General features: G+C 45.9%; 1 protein-coding gene and 1 non-coding gene across 2 annotated transcripts in view; both read left to right on the plus strand.

Annotated features, from left to right (window-relative positions):
- The window catches only part of LOC129821801 (glutamate receptor ionotropic, kainate 4-like), a 451,716-nt gene that overhangs the window by 418,799 nt on the left and 13,713 nt on the right, over positions 1-19,204 (plus strand). Inside the window, 3 exon segments of the mRNA XM_055879464.1 lie at positions 8,507-8,710; positions 12,310-12,423; positions 18,926-19,035. Of these exon segments, the coding sequence (XP_055735439.1) occupies positions 8,507-8,710; positions 12,310-12,423; positions 18,926-19,035 (428 nt within the window).
- Positions 7,320-7,372, plus strand: LOC129822678 (U7 small nuclear RNA). The gene has a single exon (XR_008754503.1). It is a non-coding gene; the product is annotated as a U7 small nuclear RNA (small nuclear RNA).

The following is a 19,204-nucleotide window of genomic DNA, read 5'->3' on the forward strand; positions in this document are numbered from 1 at the left end:
ATCCAAATTGTCCTCCCTCCCACCACTACTCGATGAATCAAAAGACAAGCCCAAAGTATCTTGTAAGGAGAGCCCAAATGCCCGCAATGTAATTCGCAATGTCACACTTACTGGTTAAGAGTGAAGTACGAATAAAGTGTGTCTGTGTTAACCGGCGACTTGAGAAAAAGGTCTCATTGAGAATGATTGTGGATTCAGGTGGAATGGTTCGGTTGGTTTCACCGACCGTGGGGGGCTTCTTTAACAAATGAGAAGCTGTTACAACGGTGGCTGCGAGAGAGAGATTGGGGGGGAGAATTGCGGCGGGCCGATCGAGCTGCTACGTGTTAATTTCGCTAGATATAGAGTCGTCCAGGTGAATTTCAAAAGCCACCGAGGAGCAATTTCGTCGCTATCACAGCTCATTCATCACGCCGTGATTGCTGTGTCGTGCTTTATCTCTGCCGGTGGGGGCGGGCTAGGCTCTACAGTCTTGAGTGGCTGCAGCGTGGAACGGCACCAGGGGGATTCATCCTACACCTGTGGGTCTACCCCTCCTGCAGATTGTTCCAGTACAGTTCCGCATCACTGTCACTGTGGCCTCTGTGCCTCCGAGAGCCGACGCAATACAGCAAACAACCTCCCCCACCCCTCTGGGGGGGAAAATGATCTAATTGATTTTGAGCCTCTACAGATGCCAAACATTACCTTGTAATCTCTCTGTTTGTTACCGATGTTTGGTTTTTCCATTCCTTTGGATGTCAGTGAAAGAAATACTTGCCATAGCTCTTCCACTGTGCCACCAGGAGAGGTGATATTTCTGAACTCCTGGTTGCTCTGGGAAGATAATAGAGACTCGGCTCTCAGTTGATTTGTTTTAAAGTCATTTTTGATTGGCTGGCTCAGGCCTCTTTAGGAGGGAGAGTGTCACCTTCAGGCTTCAGACCACAGTCACATGGTCAGTGAAGTGTAGTGTAACCCTAGTGTATGGTTGTTCAGGAGGGTCAGGGTTGATTATTCCCATCCTCCTCTCTGCTCAGTCGGCGTGAGCAAAGATGGCCACCTGTCAAGGACGGACCCAAAGCACTGTACCTGATGCAGACCTGGGGTCAAATAGTATTTAAACCTTTAAAGCTGTGGAATCCTTAATGGGTAAACTGGCCACGTCCATTTGGGATATTACAGCAGCAAAGAAATTACTGCAAACAACGAACACTCCCCCCCCCCTCAGAGATACAATAGAACATCAGCATACAGGTAACTTCCAAAATAATGGAAACAGTTGAGTAAATGAGAGATAAAAAAAAGTATATTGAAAGCAGGTGCTTCCACACAGGTGTGGTTCCTGAGTTAATTAAGCAGTGAACATCCCATCATGCTTAGGGTCATGTATAAAAATGCTGGGCAGGCCATTATTTTGTCTGTCATGGCTATGCCACCATAGGACGACAAGGCCCCCCATCCACAGGGGCACGAGTGGTCACTGAACGATTTAATGTGCATAAAAACGACGTAAACCATAAGCCATGGCCGTCTGTCACCAGATCTCAAACCTATTGAACACTTATGGGAGATTCTGGAGCGGCGCCTGAGGTAGCGTTTTCCACCACCATCAGCAAAACACCAATTTATGGAATTTCTTGTGGAAGAATGGTGTCGCATCCCTCCAATGGAGTTCCAGAAACGTATAGAATCTATGCCAAGGTGCATTGAAGCTGTTCTGGCTCATGGTGGTCCAACGCCCTATCAAGACACTTGGTACGCTGGTTTATTTTAGCAGTTAACTGCAATTTTTTGGGACCAAGATGCACAAAGCTCCCCAACTCTGCTTCGTCAATAAATAAATAAAATAATTACGACCGTGGGGTGAACAGTGTTTCCCCCTACTGCGAATTCCATCTTTATGCGTTTGCTTGAGTCTACTCAGAGTCCCAGATGGGCAGGCGTTTGACTTTTGAGACTACATCATTGGTTCCATTGTGCCAGTCAAGCTCAATCAAGCACAGCTAAAGTATTCGAAAAAAAGACATGTCCTTGTTACAGAACAGCAATACCTGAGAGCGGATGAGACGGTGGCTTTTAGATATACTGTAGGCCTTACTTACATTATTACCTTGTGAGAGATAAGTGTCATTCAGAAGTGTTGCAATTCTTGACACACTTACCGGTGCGCCTGGCACCTACTACCATACCCCGTTCAAAGGCACTTGCCCATTCACCCTCTGAATGGCACATATTACACAATCCATGTCTCAATTGTCTCAAGGCTTAAACATCCTTTTTTAACCCGTCTCCTCCACTTCTTCTACACTGTTTTGAAGTGGATTTAACAAGTGCCATCAATAAGGGATCATAGCTTTCACCTGGATTCACCTGTTCCCGAGTGGTGTAGCGGTCTATGGCACTGCATCTCAGTGCTTGAGGTGTCACTATAGGCGTCACTACAGACACCTTGGTTTGAATCCAGGCTGTATCACAACCGGCCGTGATTGGGAGTCCCATAGGGAAACCATTGGCGTCGTCCGGATTTGGCCGGTGTAGGCCGTCATTGTAAATAAGAATTTGTTCTTAACTGACTTGCCTAGTTAAATAAAGGTTAAATAAATAAAAATATATATAAATAAATAAATGGAAAGAGCAGGTGTTCTTAATGTTTTGTATACTCAGTGTATATTTGAGCTGTCAGTTCGCTATAGGCTCAGGACCTCATCATTGTATTTGCTGGAGGATGGGGGGTATTGCGAGGCTAGGGGGTTGGGACTGCTCCTTGAACCAGACCTGGGTTCAAGAAGTATTTGTTTTCTTTAAAAAAAAAAAATGGTGCATGTTTGATTGAGCATGTCTGGAGTGCCAAATGGATGATGTTTGATTGAGCATGTCTGGAGTGCCAAATGGATGATGTTTGATTGAGCATGTCTGGAGTGCCAAATGGATGATGTTTGATTGAGCATGTCTGGAGTGCCAAATGGATGATGTTTGATTGAGCATGTCTGGAGTGCCAAATGGATGATGTTTGATTGAGCATGTCTGGAGTGCCAAATGGATGATGTTTGATTGAGCAGGTCTGGAGTGCCAAATGGATGATGTTTGATTGAGCATGTCTGGAGTGCCAAATGGATGATGTTTGATTGAGCATGTCTGGAGTGCCAAATGGATGATGTTTGATTGAGCATGTCTGGAGTGCCAAATGGATGATGTTTGATTGAGCAGGTCTGGAGTGCCAAATGGATGATGTTTGATTGAGCATGTCTGGAGTGCCAAATGGATGATGTTTGATTGAGCATGTCTGGAGTGCCAAATGGATGATGTTTGATTGAGCAGGTCTGGAGTGCCAAATGGATGATGTTTGATTGAGCATGTCTGGAGTGCCAAATGGATGATGTTTGCGACTTTTGAGACTATTCCATTGTTTCCATTGTGCCAAGGAAGCTCAATCAAGCATAGCTAGTGGTTCAACTATAGTGAATACTATTCGAACCCAGGTATGACTTGGTACACCTTCAATATCGAGAATCGTCTGACTGTCGTGTGCAGTCGATTGTTTAGGTTTCTAGGCTCAGCTCGGGGGTGATGTTTCCCACCGGTACAGATCTAGGGTCAGCTTTCCCTCCCCCAGTTCTAACCTTAACCATTATTGGAGAAAATGCACCTGGCATGGGTAGAGTAAGGTATTGTGGGGGGGGGGGGGGGGGGGGGGGGGGGCATGGAACACTGGCAATACTCAGCTGGACACAACCTGACTACTGGCAATGGAGACGAGATGCTGAGATGCTGCATTTCTTCATAGCTTGGAATTCACAATTTCATAGATTTGTCTGTGGTATGTTACAAAAGGTAGATACTATTTTCCTGTGATTTCAATGAATGCTTCTGACATTGGTGTATGTCGGGTAGATCGGTAAGCATTCACAAACAGTGAAGAATTATGCAACATTAGGAGTTAGATGTGACAACATTCCAAATTACCTGTCATGTTTTCCACACAGCACATCGAGCGAGAGAGTGTGAGAGAGAGAGAGAGAGAGAGAGAGAAAGCGAGAGAGAGCGTGAAAGAGAGAGAGCGAGAGAGAGAGAGAACAAACTGTGACTGACACCAAGTTCAGAAAAGCTTTCACTATGTACAGACTCGGTGAGCATGGCGTTGCTAGTGAGAGAGGCCGCCATAGGCAGACCTCCAGCTATGTGCCCACTGCCTACAAAATGAGGTGGAAACTGAATTGCACTTCCTAACCTGCTGCCAAATGTCTGACCATATTAGAGGCATATTTCCCTCAAGATTTGCAACCTGTAGCCACAAGAAAACGGCAGCCAGTGGAGCACAAAGACCATCGTACTTCAACTATTTGCTTATTGCTACAACACTGTACATAAGACAATAGTATATATTATTTTCAAACTCTTGTGAGTTTAACGTTTACTGTTCATTTTTGTTTGTTTATTTCCCTTGTAGAGAGAGAGAGAGAGAGAGAGAGAGAGAGAGAGAGAGAGAGAGAGAGAGAGAGAGAGAGAGAGAGAGAGAGAGAGAGAGAGAGAGAGAGAGAGAGAGAGAGAGATCCCCCCCCCGACATTATTGATTAATGTCTGGGTTTTACTCCCATGATTGATGGGTCAGAGCCAGCTCTTAATTACATTTTTCTGCAGGTTTTTATTTATTTATTTAACAGGGCGGGTCACCGTTGAGACCAGGGAGCCCTGTGAACATGAACATACACAATAGAATTGACTACAACATCAAGTAAAATCACAACAGCAATAAATACAACGCCATCTAAACTGTCCAACGGGGACCAGCGAGTCGAACTTCAAGGTGGTCTTCAGGCAATTCCGTGAGCTGGGGGCGTGAAAACGAAATGCATTTTTTCCCGAACTCAGTGGAGACCAGCAGTACCTCCAGAACCAGACAATCTCCAATGAATACATGAGCTGAGGTAGTTAACCAGGTCACCAACTGAGAATGTTCTTCCCCACCTCTATATAGTGTCCTAACAGTGGGGGATATTGGGGAGATAAATATAGAAGTACTTTGCCTTCCTTTCACACTCATCAATCAACAAGTGAGAGCTAGCTGAGAAATTACGGGCCGCATTTAATTAAGCGGAGCTGCCCACTCCTCTCTGTCGCCGGGGGTGTGGAGACCTATTAATTGAATCCAGAAGGTTTGTTTATTCGTTTCCAAGCTTTCTCCCTTGAAACCCCCGCCGTGTAATGTACAACTGGCCCGTGAAATGCTACTCCTTAATAAGCCCTAGTTTGGGAGGGGAAGGGGAAAGCGCCCGTCCGGCTGCAATGGTTGAGCGCTTCTACCACCAGGCTGCTGCGAGCGATTAAATAATTTGCATTTATATTGTGCTTTCCCGCGTGGCGCCGCATAACCACAGCAGAGGTGTCAACTCTGGGGCAGAAAGGTAACATGCGTGGCTGTTTAATAAGTTAATGAATGGAGAGGATTTGCATTTATAGAGTGTCACTGTGCTCTGACTCGGGGCCCTTCGTTCTTTCTTTCTTTCTGTACTTTTCTTTTTCAACATGCAGTCCAGGAGCTCTCCTGCGCGCATACATTCAAAGCGTCCGCCGGTTTCTCCCTCCCTCTAATACTGATGAGTATGTCCACTAAAATACATTCCGTGTACCGCAGATGTGATGCGGAGAAGGCTAGGAAAACGCCGTGCTATTATCCCTATTGCTATTCTCTTATCGGTGTAACACAAAGTGGTGTGTGCACTGAAAACTCCAGCGAGGTGGAGGGGGGGGGGGGGGGGGGGGGGTAGAGGACATGGAAGACTAATCAAGTTTAAAACTAAACTGGTCCGGTAGTACCACAGGTACAAGAACTGTTGTTGCCATGGCGACAGGATGGTCGGTGGCGGTGTGATGTGTCCTCTTTCAGGGCTCTGGTTTTCCACTTTGTGTCATAATGGAGGGACGCGCACTTCGTTCTGTGAGATGAATCCATCTCCCGGTCACCAGTCAACACAAACGCCACCCCAATAGAAGTATGACAGAGCAATTGCACTGTTTGCCTTGTGTTCCATCTATATTTCTCTATGTCAGACAGTGTGATTTTTCTCTCTCTCGACTTCAGTATAAAGCTCACTGTTACAGAGGACAGGTTAAAGAGGCTACCTGTTACAAGGCTGGCTTCACTCTGTAAAACCGACATGTTGCGAAGGTGACAAGTCCTCTCCAACAATGTCATTAGTAGGCTCCCACATAAAAAAATACTAGAGTTTACTATAGAATTCTGTAGTGAACTGTAGTATACTGTAGAATACTATACACTGTAGTATCCCTCAATCATGTGTAGTACTTAGTATAGAATGTTGTAGGATACTCTAGAATACAAAAGTAAACACTACCAGTATTATCAGCAAAAATATTAGCAAAAACACTGCAGTCCGCAAGAACACAACTTTTTTTTTTACTATAGTAAATTTTGCAGTATTACATTTGCATATATCCTGCCCATTCCCCTCCCCCATATCCCAATTTGTGCCACCTGTAAGTGTCACGCCCTGACCATAGTTTGCTTTGTATGTTTATATGTTTTGTTTGGTCAGGGTGTGATCTGAGTGGGCATTCTATGTTGTATGTCTAGTTTGTCTATTTCTATGTGTTTGGCTTGATATGGTTCTCAATCAAAGGCAGGTGTTAGTCGTTGTCTCTGATTGGGAGCCATATTTAGGTAGCCTGTTTTGTCTTGTGGGTTGTGGGTGATTGTTCCTGTTATGGTGTTCCTGTGTTTGTGTTAACCTTATGGGACTGTTTCGTCTTCGTTCATTTGTCGGTTTATTGTTTTTGTTCGTTGTTTCTAGTATCCTTATTAAAATGGATAATCATCACGCTGCATTTTGGTCCTCCTCTCTTTCGCCCGACGAAGATCGTTACAGTAAGAAACCTACACATATATTGTGTTCCTGTCACGATCGTCTGAAGAAGTGGACCAAAGCGCAAGCGTGGTCAGCGTACATTTCTTTATTTATAATGTCACCAACAAAAACAAGAAACAACAAAACGACCGTGAAGCTTACGAGGGCTATAGTGCCACTAACAAAGATAACTTCCCACAATAACAAAAGGGAAAAAGGCTGCCTAAGTATGATTCCCAATCAGAGACAACGATAGACAGCTGTCCCTGATTGAGAACCATACCCGGCCAACCACATAGAAACAGAAAAACATAGAGATAAAGAAACTAGAATGCCCACCCTAGTCACACCCTGGCCTACCCAAAATAGAGAATAAAAGCCTCTCTAGGGCGTGACAGTTCCCTACAGGTTATAGAAAAGAGCAGACACCCTGAACTATCTGTTCCGACCCCAGTCCTACCTACAGGTTATGGAAAATGTACTCTTTCAGCATTTCTCCAGTAGGTTTCTTCAAGGAGAAAGCCCCCGACTTCTATGTCAATGATAATAAAACAGAAACACTTTACTAAAAACTACAGTAATGTCCGCAAAAACACTACAGTAAATACTACAGAATACTACAGTCTGCAAAAACACTACAGTAAATCCTACAGTAGTCTACAGTCTGCAAAAACACTACAGTAAATACTATAGTATATACTATTATTTTTTACTACAGTATTTATACTATAGTAAACGGTAAATACTACATTATTCACTGTAGTGTTTTTGTGGAAACACTACCGTGAATACTAGAGTAAAGTCCGCGGAAATACTACAGTGAACACTATAGTATTTTTCCATGTGGGCTGCAGCAGTCAAGATTTGATGCACGCTTTATTAATTTATTCTCCAAAAAAAGTAAACACATTTAATCTTTTAGCTAGGGTGGCTGGCGTAAAATGTGGATCCCTGATTGGTTGATGAATCTCTCTTAACCCCCCAAATTTAAATCATTGAGCTGCTTGCTCAACATTATGAAAAAAACGAATCGTAAATTATGAACAAACAGTCGACAGAGGTGCCAGACAGAGACAGGACAGTGGCAGGTGCCCGAGTGCTTTTGTTCCTCCCCGCCAAGTGCGGTGGTAAAATTAATTGATGCATATGTAACCTTAGATATATGCTCATTGGCTCCTATTTAAAACTAATGACCTCTGGTGAGATAATGTCCACTGTCCAGACAGACAACTTGCTAAAATCAACTTGACCCTACCTGGGGCGGCAGGTAGCCTAGTGGTTAGAGCATTGGACTAGTAACCGAAAGGTTGCAAGATTGAATCCCCGAGCTGACAAGGTAAAAATCTGCCGTTCTGCCCCTGAACAAGGCAGTTAACCCACCGTTCCTAGGCCGTCATTGAAAATAAGAATTTGTTCTTAACTGACTTGCCTTGTTAAATAAAGGTAAAAAAATTAGAAGTCAAGACTAAGATGATGTAATACTATGCTACACTAGGTTAGGCTATATAATTTTTGCGAACTCGGGGGGGCTGCCCCAACCGGGACTCGGGTCCACCTTAAACGTTACGCCAAGAGGTCCGAGGTTGCTAGGTATCGGGTTAAGGTCGCCACACTATCATGGCGTTCTACATCTGTTCTGCTACATCTGTGTCCCTTCGCAGGAGAACCCTTACGTGATGCTGCGACCGAACCACCAGGAGATGGAAGGGAACGAGCGCTACGAGGGCTTCTGTGTGGACATGCTGAAGGAGCTGGCGGACGTCTTGAAATTCAAGTACCATATCAATCTGGTGGGGGACGGGGTGTACGGGGTATCGGGGACCAACGGTACCTGGACGGGCATGGTGGGAGAGCTCATCTCCAGGGTAAGAGCAACAGCGTCCTATAGTCAACCTTATTAATAGGGCCAGGAGTTTTTCCCGACCACATGACTTGATCAGGAAAACTCTGGGCCCTACCATCACCGTCCATATCCCTACCATTTACCCCCCTCTACCACTTCACAGCATAATGCCACTCGGACTATAGACCAATTCATAAAAATTCAATCAAATGGTATTAATGTAGCCTTTTTTAACAGCAACATGTCACACAGGGCTTTATAGTAATCAGGACTATTTACAGCCAGATCACCCCTAACAAATCCCTTGACACAATGAATGTGACACAACTCATACTGTCTGTTCGTGAAACAATGGAGAGTCTGTCGTCACGGAAAATGTGTACACATACCATTGTGCGCTGTCTCCACAATGCTTGTGTACTTATTTTTTGGTCAGGAAAGCTCTCCGTTGCGTTACAACCGTTATGCCAAATGCGTTGCATCAGTTGTACAACTTTAGTGTGTATGGGGCCTATATGTGGGTGTTATGTGTGCAGACATACTGTGTCTCCGTGGGACTCCAGGGTCAAACGATTCCATCTGATACGTGATAGGCTGAGTGTCTCATAGTGAAACATGTCCCCAGTGATGTGATCGAGAAAAGTAGTGCCCAAAGCAATTGATTGATTTTTTTCACATTCAGAGCATTCTACAGTAAGGGGATGTAACCATGCAGAGATGTGATGAGGAGGAGGAGGAGGAGAAAGAGGAGAAAGAGGAGAAATGGGAGAAATGGGAGAAAGAGGAGAAAGAGGAGAAAGAGAAGAGTAGGAGAAGTAGTAGGAGTAGCGTAGGGGAGGAGGAGGAGGAGAACAAGGATGTAGAGGAGGAGCAGGACGAGCAAGGCTGTTAATTAGTCCTGATAATGCCCGATCCAGACGACACAGAGTCTTGAGTCGCGGGTCCCAAATGGCACCCTACTCCCTTCATCGTGCACTACTTCTGACCAGGGCTCGGCTCAAATAGGGGGCCACTTGGGACGCGGCCGTGGCTGTGTTCCGTTCACCCTTCCCACTCGGACACAGCTCATCTGTCCTAATGAATCTCCATTAGCCCCAGCCACCCTTGAGCGGACACACACAACACAGGGCCCAGCTAACCAGGAGCTGGTGATGCAAAGCCATTAAGGAAATAAAGAAAGGATTGCCTGCTCTTATTATTGTATCAATTTGTCCCCCTGCAAGTTGTTTCTGGTTTGGTGACCTTGAGGAGGTCTCCACTCTGTCTAATTGCGCCTCACACGATACTGCTACGGAGTGCCGGAGTACCGAGGAACGTCGGAGAGGGTGAAGGTCGAGGCGAGACAGAGCGGGAAGGTGTGGGATCACTGGGTCCCTGCCTCTGAGCGCCACTCTCTGGAAAGACCTTCAAAATGGAAAGGACAATGGAGGAGAAGACTAGAGAAGAGGAGGAGGAGAGGGAGGAAGAGAGGGCGGGAGAAGAGAGGTTGTACTGCAGCTAGCCTATAGTGGCTGACAGGGTTAACACAGAAAAGTAGAGCGAACGCTGAGAGAAGAGAATGTATGGCCCAGCTTTCCACAAGCTTCCTATGCAAGGCTACAGTCTGCTAGCTGGGGACGGGGGCTTTACTTTAAGCAGCCATAGAGACAGAGACAAAGCCCTAGCGGGAAGATGAAATGCCACGTACAATGGGGAACCTCTAACTCAATGCATTATTCAGCAGCTGTAGGGACGGCTTAGATTTTCTTTTCCTATCTCTTTTTTTTCTGGGGCACAATCTTATGATTGAGCGAAAGTGGAAACAAGTGTGGTGGCATGGGGAAAGAATACAACGATGCATTATTTAAGAGCTGACTTCATACAGTTTGTTTTCTCTATCTATCTCTCTCTCTTTCTCCCCCCAGAATACTTTGAATAGCTGTTAGCTGAGTCCAGTAATCAATATTAATATTCAATAGGTGCATCAATATTTCAGCAGCCGCTACGGTTTCATATTTCTTTTTCAGAAGAGGTGTGACTTCTTTCGGTTGTGGATTTCTTTTGCCTAGATACTTTTTGTTGTTGCGTTGGGGCTTGCTGGGGGTTGGCTAAATGCCTGGTTTTGCTTGTTCATTCAGAGTTGTTGTCAGTGAAAACACTGTAAAACAACCACTAAAAAGCCTTCCGGACTTTGTTCACCACCGTGTTAACACATGGAGCTCTGTTTTCGCTGTTCAAGTTATTCTGGACAGGACTGGCCAACTCCTTCACGGGCGTGTACTCAAACAGACTGAAGCTGTGAAAAGCCTTCCCCTGCACCCCCCTCTCTCTCAGTCTCTCTCTCTCTCTCTCTGTTCTCAACTGCTGCTCTCAGATCAAGGCAAAGGCATTATGATAGGCAGAGTCCTCATAGGACCACCTACTGTACATTGAAAAGTGTATGATACCCACTTGACAGGGTACATTAAAACATAACAAGACCCTACAGCTATACTACTGTCTATACTGTGTCTCAAAAAAAGTTAATATTCTTGATTGGTCCACATTTGTTTGCTAGTTAATTTATTTTGTATATCAAGGTGCTCTGTGACCATAATGGCATGGCCCTAACTGATGATGGGTGTGCTATCAGAGCAAAATATTTCCACAGATTCTTTTGTACAGAGCCTTCTAGCCAAGTTAACAGGGGGCACACTCACTTGGCCCGACAATCAGAAAAGGGGCTGATGGGTAAAACAAACAAAAAAATAAGGTCATGAATGCTGACGGCCGGATCCAGCACTGTAGGCAGGCAGGCTCTCCTCTCATTTAGAGTTGAGCTCTGACAATCCTCTTATTTTCCAACTGCGAAAGACAAAGAGCAGCATAGGGTTGCACTGGGTCCCAGGAGAGATGAAAATCCCTTGCAGATGCACTTTGTAGCGTCGGATGATTAGTGGGATTGAGCAGCCACCGCCACAGCTCTACCATGCCCAGTAGCACTGACTGACCGGCTGGCAGGCTGGCTGGCTCGGCCTGGCTGGCTGGCTGGCTGGCTGACTGGCTGGCTGGGCCTGGCTGGCTGGCTGGCTCGGCCTGGCTTGCTGGCTGGCTGGCTGGCTGGCTGGCTGGCTCGGCCTGACTGGCTGTCTGGCTGGCTGACTGGCTGGCTGACTGGCTGCTGTGTCAAGTGATTTGTCATAACAATCTGCCCTTCGCCTGCTTGCAAAAACATTGCACTCTGTGTGTCTCAAATGGCACCCTATTCCCTGTATAGTACACACATTTTTACCAAAGCCCTATGTGTCCTGCTCAGAAGCAGTGCACTACATACTAAATAGGGTGTCATTTGGGACGCAGACCCTCCCCTTTGTTCTACACTCTGTTCTCCCTGGTGTCCTGCGTGAGTCAGGTCTTGGACACAAAGCCAATGGTGGATTATGCTACATACTGCTGGCAGACTATGCATCACGGACAACAATGGCAGCACAGTAGGTGTGGAATTACGCTAGTCGCCTACTTACTACTTACTTTCCATGCATTTCCACCACCACAACCCAACTTTTGCTACTGTATATTTACATATCTGTGCCTATCTGAATGGTTGGTGTGGTGTATGTGTGTGTGTGTGTCTGTGTGTGGGCGCGTGCGTGTCTATTCCAGAAAGCGGATCTGGCCGTAGCGGGGCTCACCATCACCGCAGAGAGGGAGAAGGTCATCGATTTCTCCAAGCCTTTTATGACCCTTGGAATCAGCATCATGTACCGTGTGCACTTGGTAAGACTAACCTCTGACCTCTCCGACCCCTACAAACAAACCTGGCTGACCCCTGACCCCTACAAACAGCTTGCGCCGACCCCACACCCCAGGCACCATGGGAGTCAGTGGACCGTGGCTAATGACCTAGCGGCCAATCATCAGCCTCGGTCTGGGAGCCGGTTCAGCCCCTCTCCTCCTCTCACTACATCCCTCTCCTCTCTCTACCTCCGCCAGAGTAACAGATGGTGTGCTCTGCTCCGTGATATGCTGGTGTGAATCGACCTTTCATTCCCAATCTCGCTTCTCCTCTTATTTTGAACGGGATCTAATTCGCACCAATAACAGCCCTGAGCCCTGCGTATAGAACAAGACCCAGGCAACAGTTGTGGAAATCCAATACGGCTGTCTCTATGTTTTAACACCCGTCAACCATTATTCAAGGCCCTTCTCCCAATATCCAAGGTGATACGCTGGTATCTCCTCTGGCCACCGGCCGGATGGAGCCGCTTTGGACCGAGCGGTGGCGTGTAAAAACATTAATATGGCGTCCCAGTAGGGTATTTACTCACAGCCGCCCCTGTCCCCCCCCATCTGCGTCCCTCCCCTTTTCCTTGGTGCTAATAGGTGTAGCTGCCAGGAGAGAGGCTCCATTGGGCCAACAGTTGGTCAAACGAATCGATAGCAGCAGGTGCACAGTAAGTGGGCTGCCGTATCACCTCTGCGGCGGGCTGCTGCTACTGCTGACGTGTTGGAACATGCTCACCGGCGTGTTCCTGCGAGCTGACGCGGCGTGGAGGAGGAGAGGGGAAGCCCACACACACTGCAGTGCAAGATTGACACACACACACACACACACACTCCTACTGCCCTAACAATGCAGGCACACACAGACAGAGAGGGGGAAGGATAGAGGGATGAAGACCATGCGTAAGGTGACTGGCAGAGAGAGATGCGGAGCCTCCACTGCTTAAGATCAGGAGTGACGGGCGGAAGAGACTAACTACAAAGTGTGAGGGTCTGCTGCACTGATCTCTCTGTCTATCTGTCTGTCTGGAGTCTTTACACAGTACCTGTCCCCGGTGTCTCCTTCTTCTTCTCTCTTCATCTCTCTACCCAGGACTCCCTACCTCCCAGCGCCCCTTGGCAATCTCTTAGGTCTCACACAGAGCTACAAAGCTCCAGCTCCACCATTCAATATTAGAATTTCTGTGACTGCACTTGTTTGGGTTTAATCTACTAGCTATTGATCTCTGACGCAGGGATTTCTACAAGGGACCCTGCTGCTTATGTCAGACTTTAATTGAAATTCTCAGCCTGATCAATAACAATGGGGAGAATGGATTAAAATAGAGATGCCTGTCGATTTTTTAATGACCTGCTGCATGGTCGTAGAATAGGCTTGCTACCAGGGCCGAATTACCGAACAGGCATGCAGGGCATGTGCCCCTGGAAGTAGATGCACTGGGGCCCCCAAATGCGTTAGTCTGGCCCTGCCTACTACAGTTTAATCTCTTTCTGTCCACGGTGCACCCCAATAGTGTGTCTGTGTTCTTAATCTCTTTTTGATTATCTTGATTAACTGGTTTGTTTTATAAAGTGTTTTGGGAGAGCGCGACAGTCCTCTTTTGATTACCCTCTACATCCTTCATCTCTCCACCTTGGAGTATACTCCGAGGCTTTACCATTCCCCCAATCTGTCCACTTGTTTCATCAAACCCCCTTTCTCTCATCATCCTCCACTTCTATGTTCTGAGGACGTCTTTCCACCAATCCCTCCCACCTAGTAGGAGTAGTAAAGACAGAAAGAGACAGAGAGAGAATGGAGAAGAGAGAGAAAGAGAGACTATTGAGGGTGCATATGGATATTAAAAACCTAATTAGACCCACACGTTAATTAGGGGTCGGTAGAGAGGGGAACGGTGTCACATTCACGAGCTGCCTTGTGGGAGTGTGGCACTGGGATCCTGATTGAGTGTGCCTGCCCTCCTCCAACCTCGCCCCAACCTCCACCTTCCCCGCTTCCCCTCTCCTGCGGGAGAGAGCACTGAGGGAATCTGGGACGGCGGCAAATCAGCAGCCCCCCGACCTCTCGCCACGTAAACAGAACTCCTCCGCCTCCGTGTTCACGGAGAACATAATAGCAGGGATGCGAGTGGCGGACCACAAATAGAGACGCATCTCAGAAGGTGGCTGGCGTTTGAAAAAAAGACGTGTTACTCTCCTTCACTCGGTGTGTTTCTGTAGTGCAGTCCCGCCTCCCTCCTAGTTTGAATCTGTGTGGAATGACAATAAAGGGAGGGAAGAGGGCTATGATATGCTGGTGAAATCCTTGAACTCACTAAAGGTACAGACAGCACAGTATGAAGATAGAAATAGCTTCCCCAATAGAAATGTCATGGCGACGCTGGCTAGCTAAGCGCATGCAGAGAAACACGTCATCGGGTCTAGCGGTCGTCTCATTCCGAACTGTGCATGTGCAGGCAGTCAAATTGAAGGCAACCCTTTGATAAAAGTTGTTTTTGACAAAAATGAAAACCTATCAGTTTGTCACTTTCACGAGGTTGGAGTAATAACAAGTTCAACTACTTAAGACAATGGCTCGAATCGAGTTTGTGCCAAGGAAGACGTTCCCACTTCTCTCTCGTTGACTTCTCAAACCCCAAACCCCAGCCTGGTCTGCTTGGTCTGCTTCGCAAGCGTTCCCGGAAGTCACGCGATGTTGCGCCTCTGGGTTTAGAAACTCTGTGCTAAAGGTCTTATATCCTGCCACTTAACACAAAGTAGAGCCTATGGGGAGAGGGGTTTGTATAACGCTTCATTTCCGATTGTTTGGATTGGCTTGTAAAATCAGCATGGGCAATGAGGCAGTTGTCACAACCGGCGCCTCCCGTCTCCTCTCTTCCTCTCCCCCGGTTCTCCATTTGATGGGATGATGATGATTATTGCACTCTGTAAAACCCATGTCCAATAAAGACCTTCCTCTTCAGTCAAAGCGCCGTACATGCCTGGATACAGTCATGAGTACAGTCAGAGAGACCTGTTGTACAGTGCAGAGCCCGTGGTTGAGTGGTAACAGTCCTGACTTTTGGCACATGATCAGAGAGACCAGGGTTCAATTCCCGCTTTCCCGCAATGTCTAAATTGTAAAAGAAAGAGCCATTACATATTATAAACTGTATAATAAGTCTTAGGTGCATATTTGTATATAACAAGTTATAAACCATTATATCTGCAGGCTTCAAGTAAAGTGTTAACAAAAAAATGACATGTTGTGATCGTAGCTGGCTTTGCCAGTCGGGATGCCCACCTTGACTACAGATCAGTGCAGATGACTGGCACCTCAAAGGGCTTCCTGACAGGCTGAGGGGGCTCTCTCTCCTATTTGAGAAGAAACAAACGTACCATCACAGCTTGATGAACCATCCCTACCCACCTCCCTCCCTCCATCGCCCAGTACACACACACACACACACACACACACAGAATAACATTTTACCAACTTAACCCTTTAACTGGCACATGAAGAAAAAAATGTAAGAAAAAGTATTGTTCTGCAAAATATGTGTATATAGCCTCAATATAGGCTATTTATGGAGAATATTTGTTTGCGTGACATAAATAATGATAAATAATGCATCGCAAACATCTCAACCAGCCGTTTGAGTTGCCCAATTAGAGTAAATACATTTTGTATTGGAATTTGCATATACTTTTTCATTTAAATTATATCTGCTTCATTTACTTATAATGGAAGATAGGCCTAGTTAAATGAGGACTGATATCAAATAAGAACAAAGTGTGATACGTTTGTGTGTCATAATATGAATATGCAAATGCATGTAAATTAACGTGCAGGCAGTAAATAATTATATGGATTTGAAAGGATTTTTCTATTTGCACAGACAAAGAAATATCAGAATAATATTTCTCTATTGTCCATTATCACTGACTTTGACTTAATTGCAACTCAACCACCGGATAGAGCATACTTTTCAAGAGTTCTTAAAATTGTAAACAGATTAGTAATTGAATCATTCTTAAACGGTGGTTTAAAGGCCAACAACATTTTACAACCTTGTAATTTCCCATTTTATACATAATACAAAAAACAAATGTGTAGTAAATGAGGATTTCAGCCATCTTTGAATGGGTGTTAAAATGAAAACCACATGCTCATTTTACTAAATGTCATTGGTTGAGATGATAAAATATGCCAAACAAAATTCATATGTTTAATTTCATTTCAAATTGGTTGTCAAAATGAGCTCCAACGCCCAGTTGAGCTGCATGTTAAAGGGTTTTAACACTGCTGTGCTGAGATGTCTGGAGGGCCACAGGGAATGAGCTACTGTTGAATACAGGACAAGAGTAAAAATATGCTCCGTGGCTTTACACAAGCAAATAGAATGGTTGGCTGAGCCATACTTGATAGAAATGCCTAGAGAATACAAACATACTACTGTGACACTTTCAAGGTCTAACCTCAAAAAATACAGTCTGGACAGAAATACAGACCTTCCCTTTGTCAGTCCCTTTCACTCTGTACTTGCATTTTTGATTCTCCTAGGCAACTGTTTACATTACATCTCCGTGCCTACGTCTTTGTTCTATGTACTAACGTTACTTCTGGAAAGTTGAGCTCACTTCATAGTGTTATTGTGCGGTATGTCTCTCTCCCCCTCCTTCCATCCCTCTCTTTCTATTTCTCTCTCTCTCTCTCTCTCTCTCTCTCTCTCTGTCTCTCTCTCTCTCTCTCTCTCTCTCTCTCTCTCTCTCTCTCTCTCTCTCTCTCTCTCTCTCTCTCTCTCTCTCTGATCTTTTCCATCTGCTACTGTTGTGCTTATCTCCTCAACAGCTCTGCCCTTCCTTAATGGTCCCTTAGTGGAAGCTAAACAGGGAATTAAATAGAGTAGCTCTGTAAACAAAATGCTCGCTTCACTTGGCACCAGATTGGATGACCACAGGACACCTCGTGTCAGCACAACCTTCACCTAGTTACGTTTCGCCGGTATAGTCCTGCAGGAGGTGTCACCGCATTGCACCGCCATTGGCATGACCTTTTAATGTACGGCCCTGCCTTTGTAACCGAGGTGGTTTGGAATGCCTTTTAACTTAGTGGGCTAAGACAGTCTTGTGGCATGCAGGAGACCCGGGTTTGAACCCGGCGATCACATCCTCAAAAAAGATACACACACACACACTACCCTTTCTCGTTTCAAGACTCTCTCCGACACTAGAATGGCCCCTGACCAGTTTGAGTAGCGTTACAGAGTCCCCCTATCAGAGAGTACCGTGACGCTGGTACCATAAATTGATCATTTTCACAAGGCAGGCCCCCCATCAGCTGGTAGCACCAGGTTCCTCAGGACAGGCCATTCCTAATTCTCTCTACTGTAACTAGAAATCTCCAGCTCCACTCCTACGTTTCTCAATTACACTAATACAGGAGTGATTACAGGCACATGAATGAATATCCGACCTCAACCAGGCCTTATTATGGATGAATTAATCATGAACATTTTTCAGATGCCCTTAAATCCTTTGCCCTCGGCCCACATGCAATATATTTTGGGGGGAGGGGGCATTTGCATTGCATGCATGTTGTATTGCTTATTATCACGGGGGTTGTCGTTTTGGTGAATTGATGGCACATGTGACATTTACTGTAAGTGGTCAAACGGCTTATTGTAGGATTAGACCTATCCTCATGACATATTCTTAACACAGTGAGGCCACATTTGATGTCAGATAACCTACATAGCTGTGCTGTTGCCCCTAACAACACCACGTCCGTCCTTGCAGTTCTTGTCTTTGATGGACTGTGCTGGTTTGGGTTTCTCCATGTCCATTGAAGATAATGTAATTGCCCCTAGCTGGTGCACTGGCCTTCTGCAGTCACTTTCAACCATGCATTTTCCAGCGCTCTATTTCCGATGTAATTGGTTTCATTTTGTGGACAATGGCAATCGGCGCTAAATAATTCAGCAATATGAATTAACTCCATATAGAACTCAGGCTGATAATCTCCCTGTAGTAAATCTAGACCTGAGGCATATGGCTCCATGTCTTGGAGTCTCCAGTCGTAGTAAACACAGGGACGTTCAGTCATAGGGATACATCTGTAGCAGATGTACTGGCTTAGGGTGTATCTGTGTGTATGTAATGTAGCTAACCACCTCTCTCTCTCTCTCTCTCTCTCTCTCTCTCTCTCTCTCTCTCTCTCTCTCTCTCTCTCTCTCTCTCTCTCTCTCTCTCTCTCTCTCTGTCTCTCTCTCTCTCTCTCTGTCTCTCTCTCTCTCTCTGTCTCTCTCTCTCTCTCTCTGTCTCTCTGTCTCTCTCTCTCTCTCTCTCTCTCTCTCTCTCTCTCTCTCTGTCTCTCTGTCTCTCTGTCTCTCTCTCTCTGTCTCTCTCTCTCTCTCTCTCTCTCTCTCTCTCTCTCTCTCTCTCTCTCTCTCTCTCTCTCTGTCTCTCTGTCTCTCTGTCTCTCTCTCTCTCTCTCTCTCTCTCTTTTTTTTTGTAGGGCCGCAGACCTGGCTACTTCTCCTTCCTAGACCCTTTCTCTCCCGGGGTGTGGCTCTTCATGCTGCTAGCCTACCTGGCAGTCAGCTGTGTGCTCTTTCTGGTCGCCAGGTGAGTCCTCCAACTCCTCTCAGCTCCACATTGACATCTACTGGTGCTTTGGAGGAACTGACACGTCATATGCAGCACAACTACAGTAGACACGTCTTGTGTCCCAATAATCTCCCCTTTTCCCCAATTGTGCAGTTGTTCATGGATTTGATAGGAAATGACTGGTATT

The sequence above is a fragment of the Salvelinus fontinalis genome, chromosome 24 (genome assembly GCF_029448725.1).
Source record: "Salvelinus fontinalis isolate EN_2023a chromosome 24, ASM2944872v1, whole genome shotgun sequence".
NCBI classification, from domain to species: domain Eukaryota; kingdom Metazoa; phylum Chordata; class Actinopteri; order Salmoniformes; family Salmonidae; genus Salvelinus; species Salvelinus fontinalis.